We start from the raw sequence: 15,966 nt of genomic DNA, 5'->3' as shown, positions 1-15,966 counted from the left end.
ATTATATTAAGGATTGCACCACTACATTTTTACAAGGTTCATTAGCCTAATTATATACTTAATTAAAACAAACTCAGTCACACATGTTAACGTTTTTAATTCTAAGTATAAATTACAACCAATGATAAAACTGAAAATAAGTAACAAATGTTTTATTGACATCTAAATTGGCTGAGTTAGTCTGAGTTTTGCTTTGATAATATAAACTCCCACAACTGCCATCCAGCTGTATGGAAATGATCATAATTCATCTTAATAAAAGCTGACACAGTGGAAACACCACCACGGTAGTGAAGGCAAGAGTGTGGAGGAGAGTGAAGTCCCATCAACAAGAACCTGTTAATACTAGTGGCAATTCCCTACAGAACTGCAGAGATCACAGCCGCAGACATGATGCGCAGTAGCAAAAGAAAGTTTAAAGACCTTCTTTGTTAAAATTAAAATCCTTAAAGTCTTTGGACTGGAGATACAGCCAGTGTTACAGCATTTGCCTACCATGTATGAGACTGGGTTGGACACAAAGTGCCACACGATAAATAAACTTAACCAATGAGATGTAATAGCCAAAAAGGTAAACGAATACATAGAATTTCCTCAGATTAGGCTAAAATGACAGACTCTCCTATCATATTTAAAAACAAAAGCATGACCACCTAAATATATTATAAAATTTTCTCACTAAATGCATGTAATTATGATCCTTTATTGTAGCAAAACTGTCTATACTTGAGAATACACAATTGAAAGCTTTCAGACAAAAGATTACTGATCCAGTAAATATAGTTAGATTGTGTTTTTATGAAAGTAATTAAGTTAAAATTGAGTGCTAAATGTGTTTGTTCTAAGCTAGTTTTATAAAGTTCAATTCTAATTCTTCACTAACTTAAGTACCCAATTAATTTAACAAATGTGTATTGGTATTCTTGAATTTATGATGTAACAATAAATTTTCTCCCAGATCCAGGATAGGAGCAAAATAATCTTTTTTTCTTTTTGCTTTTGTAAATGAACCACTATTGCCAGATAATACAAATACTAAACAATATACTTAATAGAAGTTAAGTAAAAAGTATAGTGTCACAATTTGGTTATTCTTACTAGATTCTGATAAAAAAATTGCTAAATGCTTTATATTATTTTTTATTTAAAGCATATAAAAATCATGTAATTCCCACGTGGCTAAGTGAAGTAAACTGGCCATAGGCCATATTAGTATACAATTGCTGGTTCCAAACAGGTATCTTGGACTGCTTTTAACTAACCACCCACTCACACTGCCAATAATAAATTGATTCAATGTCTGGTCCAGTACTTACTGATTGACACAGAAAAGTAATGAGAAATTTCTAGCTAGAAATTTTAAAAAGAAAACAAACTCTGGTTTGAATACATTATAGAGCAAAAAGTGATAAAGTACGTATTAGATGAGGTAACAGTTAAACTAATAATAGTTAACAAGCATATAAATCTTTGAATGAACATAAACTTTCTATTCTGATTGAATAATTAAATGGGGAATGGTAAGTACAAAGCCCTGAATTCAATCCATAGTAAATAAATTAGATTTATAGGTGGTCAATATGTAGATAGATAGATATCTATCCAGAGAAGCAGCCTACACTTTATTACATTTTAGTCATACTTATTTCCATAATGGAAAGGATTTAGAAGATCTGTTGTAGACTGTGGAGCTTAATTAAACATAAAAAAAAAATTCTCCAGTCCTATCTTCTGTACTCAGTACTTCTACATCACACTAGAATTGGCCCCATATTTTCTTCAACAAATGGATCAAGTTTTAATTGTTTCCTTGAGGGTTTGCATAGCATCCAACATTTTTTCAGTCTGGTCGTGGGGCCTGAACTCTGGGCCTGGATGCTGTCTCTCAGCTCTTCAGCTCAAGGCTAGCGCTCTACCACTTGAGGCACAGCACCACTTCCGGCTTTTTTCTTTTTACTTATGTGGTGCTGAGGAATTGAACCCAGGGCCTCATGCATGTAAGGCAAGCGCTCTACCACTGAGCCACCTTCCCAGCCCCAAGCATCCAACATTTGACAGTCCTGCTTTCTCTAAATTCCTATGATCTTGGCAGATAGATAGATAGATAGGTAGATAGGTAGGTAGGTAGGTAGATAGATAGATAGATAGATAGATAGATAGATAGATAGATAGATAGATAGATAGATAGATAGATAGATAGAAAGATAGAAAGAAAGAACAGTGATTTATATATATATATATATATATACAATCAATAAGAAAACCTTAAAACTTTTAAAAATCTTATAACTTTTAAAATCCAAACTATTTCAATATAAAATGTTAAATTTTACTTTATATCATAGTCACGTTACTAATTCATTGAACATTTCCAGAAAAGTCAATAAATACTGTGGAAGTCAAGATATTCATTATTGTTATTGTATTTTTTAACTTAGATGAGGTTACTTATTTTTTAAAAGTTCTAGCAATTCATTTTACTAGAACAAGGTAAAAGTAAGAAGAAACAAGAAAAACATTGTCTGCTCCCCCATGCAGAAAATGAGTGTTAAAAAATCTAGTTCACATGTTTTGAAATAGTATATAAAGTCCAGCTGGCCTAACCTCAAGATTTCCATGCCTCAACATAACAAGTACTGGGATTATAGGCATGTGCCGCAACTCTGGCCTGTTGTTTTATAATTAATCTAATAAAGCCATAATTAATGTGGAGAGTCATGAATGCATTTGTTTGCTGAGTAAATTTTCCCTAAGTTTCCATTGTCCAGAATCTGCAGCTTGGTCCTAAGAATAGATACAATATAACAATATACATCACAGGTCTACTACTTTCAGAAGGTAGTAACACTTATAGTTTTAGTTTTGTGTGTGTGTGTGTGTGTGTGTGTGTGTGTGTGTGTGTGTGTGTGTGTATGTGTGTGTGTTTGTGCCAGTCCTGGAATTTGAACTCAGTGCCTAGGCACTGTCGTAAGCTTTTGTGCTGAAGGCTGATGCTCTACCACTTGTGGCCACAGCTCCACTTGTGGCATTTTGGTGGGCTTCAAATTGTAATCCTAAAATCTCAGCCACCCAAGTAGCTAGGATTAAAGGTGTGAACCATTGGTGCCTGGCTTCAACATTTGTGATTTATTAAAGTAGGCTGTCGGTCACTTAAATCAGAAAGAAATCAGAAGGAAAAATTTATTTCCAAGCAAGAGAAATGAATAAAGCATTCTGGATGGAGGGTCAGGCATTATTTTTCAGTAATGTACAAGAATACCGAGTAATGTACAAGACTACAACCAAAGAACAGCAAAATCAAGAAAAGACTATATAAGATAAGGTGATGTTAGGAAAATGAACCCTAAGATATGTATTTTAAATGTTTTTTTCTTTCATGCATTTGTTTCTAACGCATTTATAAGATTATTTCTTTGTTGCTTTGTATGTCCCTCCCCCATAGTATAACCCCTGCTTTCACTATATTTGATGTCGGTATAATTTGTGGAGGGGAAGGGGAAAAACAAATCATTTAAATAGGGATACAGGTGGACCCATTGCAACAATGAGATGTACAAGTCGTTATGTCGAAAACGAACTTTACAACTTTGGTGCAGCGGCAGGGGGAGCGGGGCGGGGGGAGGATGGGAAGGGATGGGAAGGGGAAACAAAGGGGGAGGCTACAATGCTTGATAAGAAATGTACTCATTAATCTTGCCCATGTAATAGTAACCCCTCTGTACAGTATTTTTACAATAAAAAATACTAAAAAAAGAAAAAAGAAAAGACTAACGGTGCCTCTGTTCCTACTTGTCTCCATTTCTAGGTATCAAGAAGGGCTGTGAAATAAATTCATTCTAATTGATGATCCAGATCAAACATGGAACAGCATTCAACCTACTAAAGAAAATGATCTTATTAAAGTAGGCTTGGAAATACCTCCCATTTAAAAAAAAAACAGAAACAAAAAAAGCTTTTTGCATCCGACTTAAAAATAGCTAAACTTTCTCTAACATGGACTTCACAAGTTTAAATGACTAGTTTCCTAAATTACACAGTACTTCTGAGCAGTCCACAGTTTTCCTTCTTTCATCAAACACATTTCTCATTCTAAATTGTAATCGACACTCTGACTTTAAAAAAAAAATCTAAATGAGAAAGCAAGACTGACATGTATTTGTCAATATCTAATGTTTCCCAGTTTGTTGTATCTCTAAACTTGAGAGGTTCCAAGGACGACTAGAATTTTGAACCAGGGAAGACAGTCTTGGAAATTTAAACTTACATACCATGAATATGTATTTTTATATTCCCCCTAGATACATGTGCAATTGCTTCACACGTTCTTAATTTCTTCCTTTCTGCTATATTTCATTGCTTAATTTGTCCTTATTGCTAGCAAGGAGTTGATTCAGCTCCCTTTATGAGCTGTCATAACATTCAAACTCACCTTCCATTATAAGCCAGCTTCATTTACCTACCTTGGCTAATTCTTCTACCAACCCACAGATCACCTATGGTATAACTATACTGGCATTTATCACATTATTATAACTGTGATTTCTCACCTGTCACTTCATTTAGACTGGCAGAAGATGTGTCGTGCTCTTCTTTGACTTCTAGCTCTTAACCAGAATTATCACCCAGTGACTGGAAACATTTCTGACTGATCAAAAACCCACTTTGAAGCACTATGAGTATATCTGGGGTCCTGAAGATGGGTATTTGTAAATCTGAACAGCCCACTTGCTTTTCCATCCCATTGTCCACTGAACACCAAAGAACAACAACTATCTAGGTCATGAGGAAGATTGAAGAGGCAACAAAGGAGGCTGATAAAACCAAAATATTTCTGTTGTTTCCAATTGAAAATTGGTGGTAGGTAAACAGGTCTTTGTCTTAAATCAAAGTCTTTGTCCTTTATATAATAAAGTTGTATGCAATTTTCCTCAGTGAGTATCAAATCTATTGGGATTCAAAATGACTCAGCTAAAACCAAGTTCATGGTTCATAGCTATAATCCTAGCTACTCAGAGATCTGAGGATAGCAACTTGAAGTTAGCCCTAGCAGACAAGTCTGAGACCCAGCAACAAGCTGGAACTGAAAGTGTGAAGGTAGATTATCAACTGTGACCAAAAAAAGTTAAGCAAGAAGAGAAGCTCTGAGTTCACAGCCCAGTACCGGGATATGTATAGGTGCACATGTGCACGCATGCACATGGATACACAGAGTTCACAGCCCAGTACTGGGATACGTATAGGTGCGCATGTGCACGCATGCACGTGCACACACAGAAACACACAGACTCAATACAGACCTCTGCTAATACTTGTTTACCTGAATGTGTGTGTGCAAGAAAAGTCAATACCATTACCAGTAACTGTGCTGATTGTGAAAAGTCCTTTGAATTGACCTTATTAGAGGTTTAGTTCTCTGTCTTAGTCTCCTTTGGCTTCACGTTCTTCATCTATATATTTTATCCCCAAAGCTTTTCACACTGAGGTAGGAAATGTGTAATAAATGGTAGAAAATAACATGCTGTAACAATTTCTGGTTCCAAGTTGGTGGATACACAATTAAATTTCATTTGTGGTAAGTTATGTCCCACAGGCAGCTTCAGGCACGGGAATAGTAGGAAGCAATGATCCATGCAGTGTCATTCTCACGTTTTTCCTACTCATGAAAGTTTTTTCTTTAACTGAACTTTTGAGATAATTTTTAAATTAAAGGTTTTAAAGGAAATAAAGGTAAGGTCCTTTTTGAAAACAACTTATGTTGTTAAACTAAGAGTTCTATGGAGAAATTTTAATGCTTCCCTAGAGATTAAAAGTAATAATGAAAGAGAGAGGGGAAAAAAATGAAAGCAGCTATAACTCTGTGAGCAAAATTCTACTCAAATATTCAAGGTGAATTTGACACCATGGTACAAAGTTCTGACATTCATGGAACTCCAGCAGAGTTCTAAGTAAATCAAAGACTTACTTACACAACAACGAATAATTCATGTACTTGCAACAGGTATTAACATTTGAGGAAGATGAGATTATAGCTCAAATATTCATACTAAAAATAAAATCCATTATTTATGTACTTGCAATCTATATATTTTTGCGAAATGTACTTGATATCAGTTTTAATCTATGTTCCAGACTTTCACTGTTCTAGCTTCTCAGACTCCCTTCTAGTCTCTCAGTCAGGGTTCTAGATTCTAAGACATTGTTTATAGGCTCTTAATATTCTAAGACAGCTTTCTAGTTTCTTGGTCAGTCTTTTAGAATCTTAGTCACTATTCTAGCTCCACAGTAAATGTTCTAGGCCCTCAGCCACTTTTAGTCTCTCATCCGCTGATTGACTTTCTCCATCATGTTCTAGATTCTCCATCATATCTCTAGGCTCTCAATTACTATTCTGGACTCAGTCACTGTTTTAGGCTTAGAGTCATTTTCCTAGGTTCTCACTGTATTAGGTCACTGTTCTAGGCTTCCTGTCACTTTTTTAGGTTTTCGCTGTTCTAGGTTCATGGTCACTGTCTTCTCTCAAAGTTCTTATTTTTCAGTCACTATTGTAGGTCCTCACATTACCACTCTAACTATTCTAAGTTATGAGTCATTGTTCAAGGTACTTGCTCACTGTTTTAAGTTGTCAGTTACTGGTCTAAGGCTACATTCCAACTTTCTCCATTTTTCCCTATTGAAAGGAAGTTTGAATAAAAATAAAGTGATAACAGTAAAAAAAATTAAGAAAGCTAAAAAATAGGATACCAGGCTGGGCAGCAGTGGCTCATGCCTGTAATCCTACCCACTCAGGAGGCTGAGATCTGAGGATCACAGTTCAAAGCCAATCTGGGCAGGAAAGTCCATGAGACTCTTATCTCTAGTTAACTACCAGAAAACCTGAAGTGGTACTGTGGCTCAAGTGGTAGAGTGCTAGCCTTGAGCTGAAGAGCTCAGGGATAGTGCCCAGGCCCAGAGTTCAAGCCCCACATCAACCAAAAATAAAGGATACCAAATAGTTTATAAATGTTTTACCATGAAATTGCTGGACAAGCAAACAAAAGATGCAATAAAACTTCAACAGGTTAAACATGCATGAGCTACACCCATAGGGAAGGATTCCAATACCAGAGGCCTACCAGGCATTACTGGCAAAATCAATATACACTATTTGAAATTATCAAACTAAAAACTACAACAGTTTTCACAGAATAAAAGGGACAGAATAAAGGAAATTAATACCACTGTAGTCTTAAGTCCTTTTAGTAGTGAAATCTATTTCTACATAGAAGATTATTATCTTTAGTTTCCCTAATCTTCTAAAATCTATAAGACTTTAAAAATTATCAAAGTCTTATCAAACTGAAGACCAAAACTAATATAAACACAAATTTAAGATGACTCATCACCAAAGTCATCCAAGTAATTTCATTGGATGAATTTTTCCAGATAATCACTTTAATCTCTCCCTCACATTGCAATTCCAGGAGGATTTGTGGGCTCTCAAGTCTATCATCCATTTCCTGCAAAGTCAAACGTTTGCTCAGATATGAGGAACAACAAATTTATTAGGATAATTTAAATGCTTGATTTCTTCCTGAGCCTGAGAAACCTCACTTCATTAAGCCAAGTACTTTCTGTGATTAGGACATGAACGGGCAAATGAAGTAGTAGTTGCCCCCAAGTGAAAATGTTTCCCATTAAGCTAAGTCAACACCAAGCTATATCTGAGCACAGATGAAGATAAAACACTCCATATTATGATTCAATTAAAAACCTGCAAGATACGTTACCTGCCGCCTCGAGCACTGAAAGGCACTACATGGATTCCCAGAGGCCCTCCATCGTTGGGGACTCGTACGAGCTTTACCATATCACTGTGAGACAATGATGAATGAGGGAGCATGAACATGTACTGTAAACACACCAAAACTGAAACAAAACAGAATCTCCACAACACAGACGCACAGCAGACAACAAAAGAGAACAAAACAGAAATCCCGCCAGGCACACACGCACATACATTCAGATTTGGGGATATAAGCATGGTGATGGAGGCAACATCAAACACTACATACCTGAACATTAGTCTGATGGCATGGAGGGAGAGCAATCATCAGAAATAACTACATTAAAAAGGACACAGAACCATTTCTCCTGGACCATCTCTTCTGAATAACATGACTTCATGCTCTGCAATGAAATCTCTAGGCTTCAGCTGAAAATTTTCCTTCTCGGGATCTAGTACCAAAACTCTAAAGATCTGCTGAATCAAGATATGACAACTACGTAGTTCTAACTTGTTGTGTTGTTAATCCTTCCAGTATGCCAATAAAGTCAAAGTTTTAGTCTCTGTAGTGACAGTCTAAGGGTGATCCCAATTTTCCTCACTAATCATTCTTCTATCATAAGTCAAGGTCACCATTTCTCAAATTGTTATTAGAGTGAGGCAAATCTGAGTCATAAAACTCAAAAGGTTTTAACACACTTAAAACTAAATAACTTTCCAAGTGTATGTAATTGAGCTTTAAAGTTATATGTATCACATGCAGTAACGGGAAGCCAAGTTCTTTTTAAGAACCTAAACTCATTTGTGTAAGGAGCAGAGCATTCTATACATTTTCAGGATTCACTTCCATGAAGTTTTGGTTTGTTTGTTTTTACTATTATTAATACCTTGAGTTTAATAAGAGTAAGCACAATTTGGAGAATGTAAATTTCTAATCCATTGAAGACAGTTTACTCTCTTTGTAGATTTTTTTCATATATACAAACTATATCCAGAAATCTGAGTAGCATTAACCAATAAATATTTTAAATTGGTACTTTAATTACATGGACAGCTTAAGCAACTAGAAAACTACTACCAATAATCTGACAAAAATCATTATCATTTCTGGGCTGGGAAGGTAGCTCAGTGGTAGAGCGCTTGCCTTGCATGCCTGAGGCCCTGGGTTCAATTCCTCAGCACCACATAAAGCAAAAAGCAAAAAGCCGGAAGTGGCGCTCTGGCTCAAGTGGTAGAGTGCTAGCCTTGAGCTGAAGAGCTGAGGGACAGCGCCCAGGCCCAGAGTTCAGGCCCCACAAACAGACCCAAAAAAAAATCATATCATTTCTATAGGATGCAAAAATGTCAATTTTTCTATTGTATTTCTGTATTTCATGTCTTTTCATAAAATGTAAGTTTATCCAATGTTCTACAAATATAATACAAAGAATAAATATATTAAACAAATGAAAACAAAATGGAAAATATGTGCACAGACTGCATCACATGCACTAATTATGACAAAATAAAAATTTCGATATACAGTTAAAATATTTACAAAAGTAAAACTATTTTAAAGGGACTTTTTCACAAAGGAATTTCATAAACTCCTATTTTAGATACTGCTAACATATTAGCAATTGGCTTTTAGCTAACATTAATATAACTTTAAAAAATTAATTTTATTTCACAGTCTTTTAGAAAAGAACTACCACATAGCAAATACGTCTCAAATGGAAATACTCCAAGTATATCTAAACATAATCTGATCCTAGACTAGACCCTGCTTAATCTCACCAAGAATATTCTTAGTCCTTTATAGACCAAGAAAAGAATATAAATGTTAGTGCTCACATACTAAATTTTTACCCAAAGTCAAGAACAGAATTTAAAACATCTTCTCTCCCTGCCCTATGCCATCCAAGAAAGAGGTCATGAGAACATTTTCCATTTTGAACATGCCAATATTTAAGACAAGTGGAAAGTTCAATGAGACAAGAAAACTTATCTCTTTGTCCTTACATTTAAAACCATAGTCAGGGACCTTAACATCAAAGTTTTCATCAAGTACCTTGAAAGATCTGTTTCCTCAATTAGGAAAAAAAAAACAACAACAAAATTACTATACTGACTGTTGTGCTTTCTTGATCCAACTAACACTTCAAGAAAATAAATATATCTACCATTTTTTTAAATTCAGCAATGCTGAAGAATAAATGACCAAAATATTGACAGATAATCCAAAACAGTTACTGGGTATACTGTTCTGTTAACAGGGCAGACAATTTCAACCAAACACTATCTTAACATTCTAATTCAACAGTATTTGGAAATGCATGAAACTCAGGGCAGGTATATGGGTACTTCCATGCTATACCGCTAACATTGAGTAACTCAACAGATGGAAGATGCTTTGGGAACACAAACCAAGGCAGATTTTCAACAAAGCATAAACAATCCGCATGCCATATGCTCTTGGGATACCAGCAGCAATTAATGATGCTACATGTATATTACAAGTTTAGTTAAAACCATTAGTAACTTACTCCAGAGAAAAGTTGGGCATATTCTCCAAACCAGTGTCAGCATGTCCAACTGGCTCAACGCGGCTGTTATCTTCTTCTGTCCCATCCTCATCCTAAGGAAAACAGAACATAGAGAAGTGTATGCTTAGTTTCTTATTTCCATCGTGTGGAGAAGGCTGGATCAAAAGGGACTGTGACAGGTATTGTGATTGTATTGACGAGGTCTCTCTGGAAATGAGAATGGCCCTTAGTGATTGATGTACGTTAAGTATTAAACCTGAATTTTAAAATCATAGACTTCTGAATTAGCATGCCCTAGTTTACATGGCACTATCATAATAAGAAAGGAGAACTGAACTCTGATTTATGTCAATATTCTTCTCATTATTTTTACTTCATTTCTGCATGTCAGGAAACAGTCGTATTGTTATGTTATGATGTTATATTAATAAGATGCATGTGACACTGGGGATGTGGGCATAAGAAGTGTTTGAGGGCTGGGAAGTTGGCTCAGTGGTAGAGCGCTTGCCTTGTATACTTGAGGCCCTGGGTTCGATTCCTCAGCACCACATCAGCAAAAAGAAAAAAGCCGGAAGTGGTGCTGTGGCTCAAGTGGTAGAGTGCTAGCTTTGAGCAGAAGAGCTGAGGGACAGCGCCCAGGCCCAGAGTTCAGGCCCCATGACCGGACCCCCCCCCCAAAAAAAAAGAAGTGTTTGAGATCAAAATAGTTGAGACAATTACATGCCATGACACTACTGAAAAAGTATCATTTTTGTCACTTGCTCAGCTTGTCAAAAGGACATCCAATGTGTACAATACCAGATGTAAAATCCTTCACTCTGGGAACATCACATAAAAGTACCCCACCCACTAAATAATTAACCAGTATGCCTGCCAAGGTCTCAGTCATAAAGGATCTCAGCTGTTTACTTCTGTGTATAAAGTACCACACTTAAGGAAAAACCCAAGCACAAATATACTTAGCCTCCATCCCCAAATTCCACCTTTGACAAAGGTGGCATTTTGTAAAACAAACAAACAAAATTTCCCACATTCCAATGTGTTGTTAACACAGGTGAGTAGATAAAAATAAATGAAATACCCCTTAAGAATACTCTTTAATTTGTAATTTTAGCCACTGTCTTTTCATTAAGGAGTTCATTAATAGTTAAATTAGCTTTTTAAGATCATTTGAATAATGAGAAACATGCTTGACTGATAAGAATGGTATTGTTAACCCAGTTTGAATATGCAAAGGAAGATTCAGATTTTCCCAAACACAATGGTTACAGTTCCATGTATACTTTGAATCCACAGAGTCTAGCACCTATTAGACACTGTATAAACATTTTACTAATTAAAGGAAAAACATCCCCAGGGTTCTCTGGGGATATTTAAAAGCAAGTAAGCAAATGTATTTAACCCATACCTGATGCAAGTTTATAGGTAAACTTTAGGTCTACATATAAATTGGTAGGTTTACTTATTTCTATTTTAGATATTTGACAACAATGATATTGTTATAAACTAATTAAACCACTTACATCAGGAAAGATTTTGCCATTAATAATAATTTTTTTTGTTTTCCTTTTTTTTGTTGTTGCTGTTGGTCCTGGGGCTTGAGCTCACAAGCCTGCATACTATCCCAGAGCTTTCTTTGCTCAAGGCCACTTTGCTCTACCACTTGAGCCTCAGCTCCACTTCCAGCTTTTTTTTTTTTTTTTTTTGGTAGTTTATTGTAGATAAGAGTCTCATGAACTTTTCTGCCTGGGCTGGCTCCAAACCATGATCCTCAAATCTCAGCCTCCCGAGTAGCAAGGATTACAGGCATGAGCTACCAGCACTCAGTGAGTTTTGAAATTTTACTCATGTATTTGAGAGACTCAAGGTAGAAATATATATGCTATGAAGAGAAATTTCAACTTAAAAAAATGGCAAGACCAGACAGGTTCAAGACACAAAGATAAACAATGTATCAAATTATGAAAGAAGATTAAGAAAAGGCAGAGCAGTTCCTAAGAGCCTATTTTCACTTCTGAGAATCTACCAAAACAAGAAGAGTCTTAGACATGTTCCATGAATCCTTGACAGCGGAGTGCTACATAGAGCCTGGCTACTTGAAGATTGATGATCTTGTGTTTTGAGAGGCTCTAGTATGTACTTCAGTCATCTATCTCTCTTTAAGTACCAGCATATAATACATTGCAAAGGTTAACAGCACTTTGAACCTGCCAAAGAGCATCACTTTAAATGTAAACACCCATTCCCAATATGAGGCTGTTCTGAGAGCAAGGGTGGAGAGCACAGACAACACAACTATTTAGAAGTGAGATATAAGACACAAAAATAATCTTACACCTTGAAGACACATTCTTTCAGGATGTTCATTAGTAACTTCATAAGCGCCACTGAAATACCACCACGACAGATCAGTCATGGAAACACCTTTACCGCACTAAGCAGCAGCCATATAAATGAAATGCCCTCAACTACAGTGATAAAGCAGTAACTGATTATTGACATTTGCTAATCACCTACTGGCCATTACCATATTCTGTCCCTCCTCCCCCCTCCTTGAATATGAAGAATATGATTTCACCAGGTTCAGTTTGGATTGTAGCTTTTGCTGCCTTGAGGCAGACAGGCAATTACTTTGGGAAACTCAACTCTGAGGTGTAAAAATATCAGCCCCAGTATGGTTTCATTATGTGGCTTGGTATCTCTATGATTAGGACTGAACATAGTCTAGTATAAATTACACACTAAATTCCACTGTAACTGCAAAATGAGGGCTACTTACTACATATGTGTTCAAGCAATATTTAAGGACTATACTAGTGTATTAATTTACACTAGACTGTCAGAAACTGTCCAGATGAGATAATAAACCTTTTTTTCTTAAAATATTAAGAGTCAAAAAATAATTGAATATCAATAGCAACTCTGAGATTTGCCAGTTTTGTAGATTTAGAAAGTTATATACCCCCTATATGTCTCTAGTACTGCTCTGTAAAATCAGGACAATATGAACAAATCCCTCTTGGGACCACTAAGAGAACTGAGATAATCCATGTCACCATAGAACATGATGCCTGGCATACAGTAACTTCCATTTACAAATACCAGAACAGAAATAAATGTAGGCAGCTTCCACTCAAAACACACCGCAGTGAATATTTCAGTGTAATTATACACCAATAAGACAACTTAAGAACAGATACTCATCCATTAATACCTTCATGCCTTGTAAAACTTCATAGAAATGTATTGTCCATTCAATAAATTGTAAATTATCTCTAATTAAGAAACTTACACAACAGTTGATACTTATTGTGCTTTGCATAAATTATTTTCTTTGTAAAGTGACTTTAGGATGATAAAACAAATCAAGAAAAAATATAAACAACTAAATGCTATATGAAGTCAAGTGGAGGAAAAAATACTGTGGGTTAATGGCAGATTAAAATTTCAATGAGAAAGTAAATGTCAAGAGCTGTAAAGCACACCATAAATGTGTACGATTACCATCATTTGAAGAAAACAATTCATAATAAATTGAACTGAGAAAGGCTGATGGTAGACTAGCCACGTTTTCACAAATACTGGCAGAGCTGTGCAAGACACAGAATTAAGACCAACAGGGATTACTAGTGCCATGCCATAGAACATCACCCTCCTGTGCTAACACTCCTTAGGCTAACGCTCTCAGGGAGTGATGTGAAGGTGGAAAGGGCATGCCCAGAAAGCCTTGAGTTCAGGGAACTGAAATCTTTTAAATAATAAGCATACATGCTTAGTATTGCAGACAAAGAGACTATGCCAACTTTCCAAAGCTATAGACTATTCAAACATCCTTAAAATAAGGCCTCTGTTCCCAAGTTATAGAGAAATGCAAGGCAGCCAAAGAAAATCACCTCCCAGACAGAGTGAAACCTATGCACTAAAAAGGACCCCATTTGGAACAGTAGACTAAACTAGGGACATCATTAACACATGCCTTTTGATTACCATGTCTCATGAGTGGTAACCACAATCCATAGTAGATAAAAAGAAGTCAAAAATAGCCAAAACTAAAATTTTTATATCAAAAGGGTAATAAGAGTTTGTATTTATCCAACTGTATTATAAAAAGATGAAGGAAAAAAAATCAGAGAAAAGAATAAAATGTTTCTAAGTTTGGTTTAAATCTGTTTCTATGCTTACTTAAGTGGTCATGTTCGCCCCCAAAGGGCTGACATATATTGTGGCTGAATAGGAAAGCTTTTTGTGGCCTACCCCAAGAGTACACACCTAAGCATATTCACTAAGAAACAGAGCCTTGGCTTATCATGGTAGCCCGGCATTCAGCCAATTCCAAAATGAACTGCCAAATTATGTGCAAATAAGGCAACCAGCACAATTACACCTAGCATGCAGCCCCACCACTTTGTAAGGACACTCTCAACCTGGAGTCTGGAATGTTGCTTGGCTCTTCACATTCTCCTTTATCTTTTCTTTAAAGATGAAGTGAAAACAAACCTTACTGCTCTTTTTAAACAGAAAAAAAAAAAGTATTTGATAAGAGTAGGAGGGAAAGAGGTATTTACAGCAGGCAGAAAAGCTGGGTAGTCCAGTAGATATTAAAAAAAAAAAAAAGACAGAAGTAGAACTATGGCTCAAATGGTAGAGTACTAGCATTAGAAAAAAAATTCAAGGACATCACCCAGGCCCTAAGTTCAAACCCCAGAGTCAGCACTGAAAAAAATAAAGAGTCCATAGTTAAAAGTTTCATTTATTATATTCAAATTGCCTATTAAAGAAAATACCGGTTATATGTCCCTACTTGAATATCCTATTTACCTATTATTGATATTTATGTTAAGTGCAAAAGGAAACAAAAGCTCTTATGGTAAACTCAAATTTACAATAGTTTCCTCAATTACTTTTTATTACTCTTAACAGAATAAAAAATTTTAATTGGTTCATTTATATTGCTATAAACATAATCTACTAAATGTATTTTTTCACACTTTTGAGAGTATCTCTAATATTTTTCTCATTTAATGAGTCATGTTAACTATTAATGAGCTGCAGTATGCTACACAAAATATTTATTTGGATATTGACAGAATGAATTAAACTACTTTGTGCTTGGATTACATGGGGTGAAAATAATTTCAGAGGGAATGTTTCCAAGTCTCCTAAGTATTACAAACAGGATTCCAGAAGGCGCTTGTGTTAATGTTACAACTAGTTGATTAATTGGTCAATTCACCAGGGAAAAGTAATTTCCCAGTATACACAGAAAACAATTGAAAACATGCCATGGGGTGGGTGTGGGAGAAACTTCACAATTGAAAATGATAAATCTATAGCAACCTTTCAAAAACCAAAATACATAAATATGTAATATGATTTCACTTTATGATCAGTATATTTTTCTACAGTAAAAATCATTCTTTTTTGTAGAAAAGGGGAGAAATATTGAAAAAAAAATGAACACTACTAACACTAATACCACCATACCACATAAACACACTCACACACACACACACACACACACACACACACACACACACACACACTAATTCAAATTATTTTAAGACCAGACAATGATAAAGAAGAGACTAAGCTGCAGACATGACTCAAGTGGCTGAGCATCTGCCTAGCAAGGTAAAGGTCTTGAGTTCAAACCTCAGTATTCTCAAATAATGATAATAA

The 15,966-nt window shown here is 35.6% G+C and overlaps 1 protein-coding gene across 12 annotated transcripts in view; it reads right to left on the bottom strand.

Annotated features, from left to right (window-relative positions):
* Window positions 1-15,966, bottom strand: part of Pard3 (par-3 family cell polarity regulator) — a 533,206-nt gene that overhangs the window by 278,262 nt on the left and 238,978 nt on the right. For all 12 annotated transcript variants that reach the window (XM_013009335.1, XM_013009334.1, XM_013009336.1 and 9 more), the window contains exons 5-6: window positions 10,288-10,379; window positions 7,767-7,850 (exon numbers count right to left, since the gene is read on the bottom strand). In XM_013009335.1, coding sequence (XP_012864789.1) covers window positions 7,767-7,850; window positions 10,288-10,379 — 176 coding nt within the window. The remainder of the gene's footprint in view (window positions 1-7,766; window positions 7,851-10,287; window positions 10,380-15,966) is intronic.

Source organism: Dipodomys ordii, unplaced genomic scaffold, assembly GCF_000151885.1.
Source record: "Dipodomys ordii isolate 6190 unplaced genomic scaffold, Dord_2.0 Scaffold9, whole genome shotgun sequence".
Lineage (NCBI taxonomy): Eukaryota > Metazoa > Chordata > Mammalia > Rodentia > Heteromyidae > Dipodomys > Dipodomys ordii.
The sequence above is the reverse complement of the archived record's forward strand: the minus strand, read 5'-3'. Positions and strand labels throughout refer to the sequence as shown.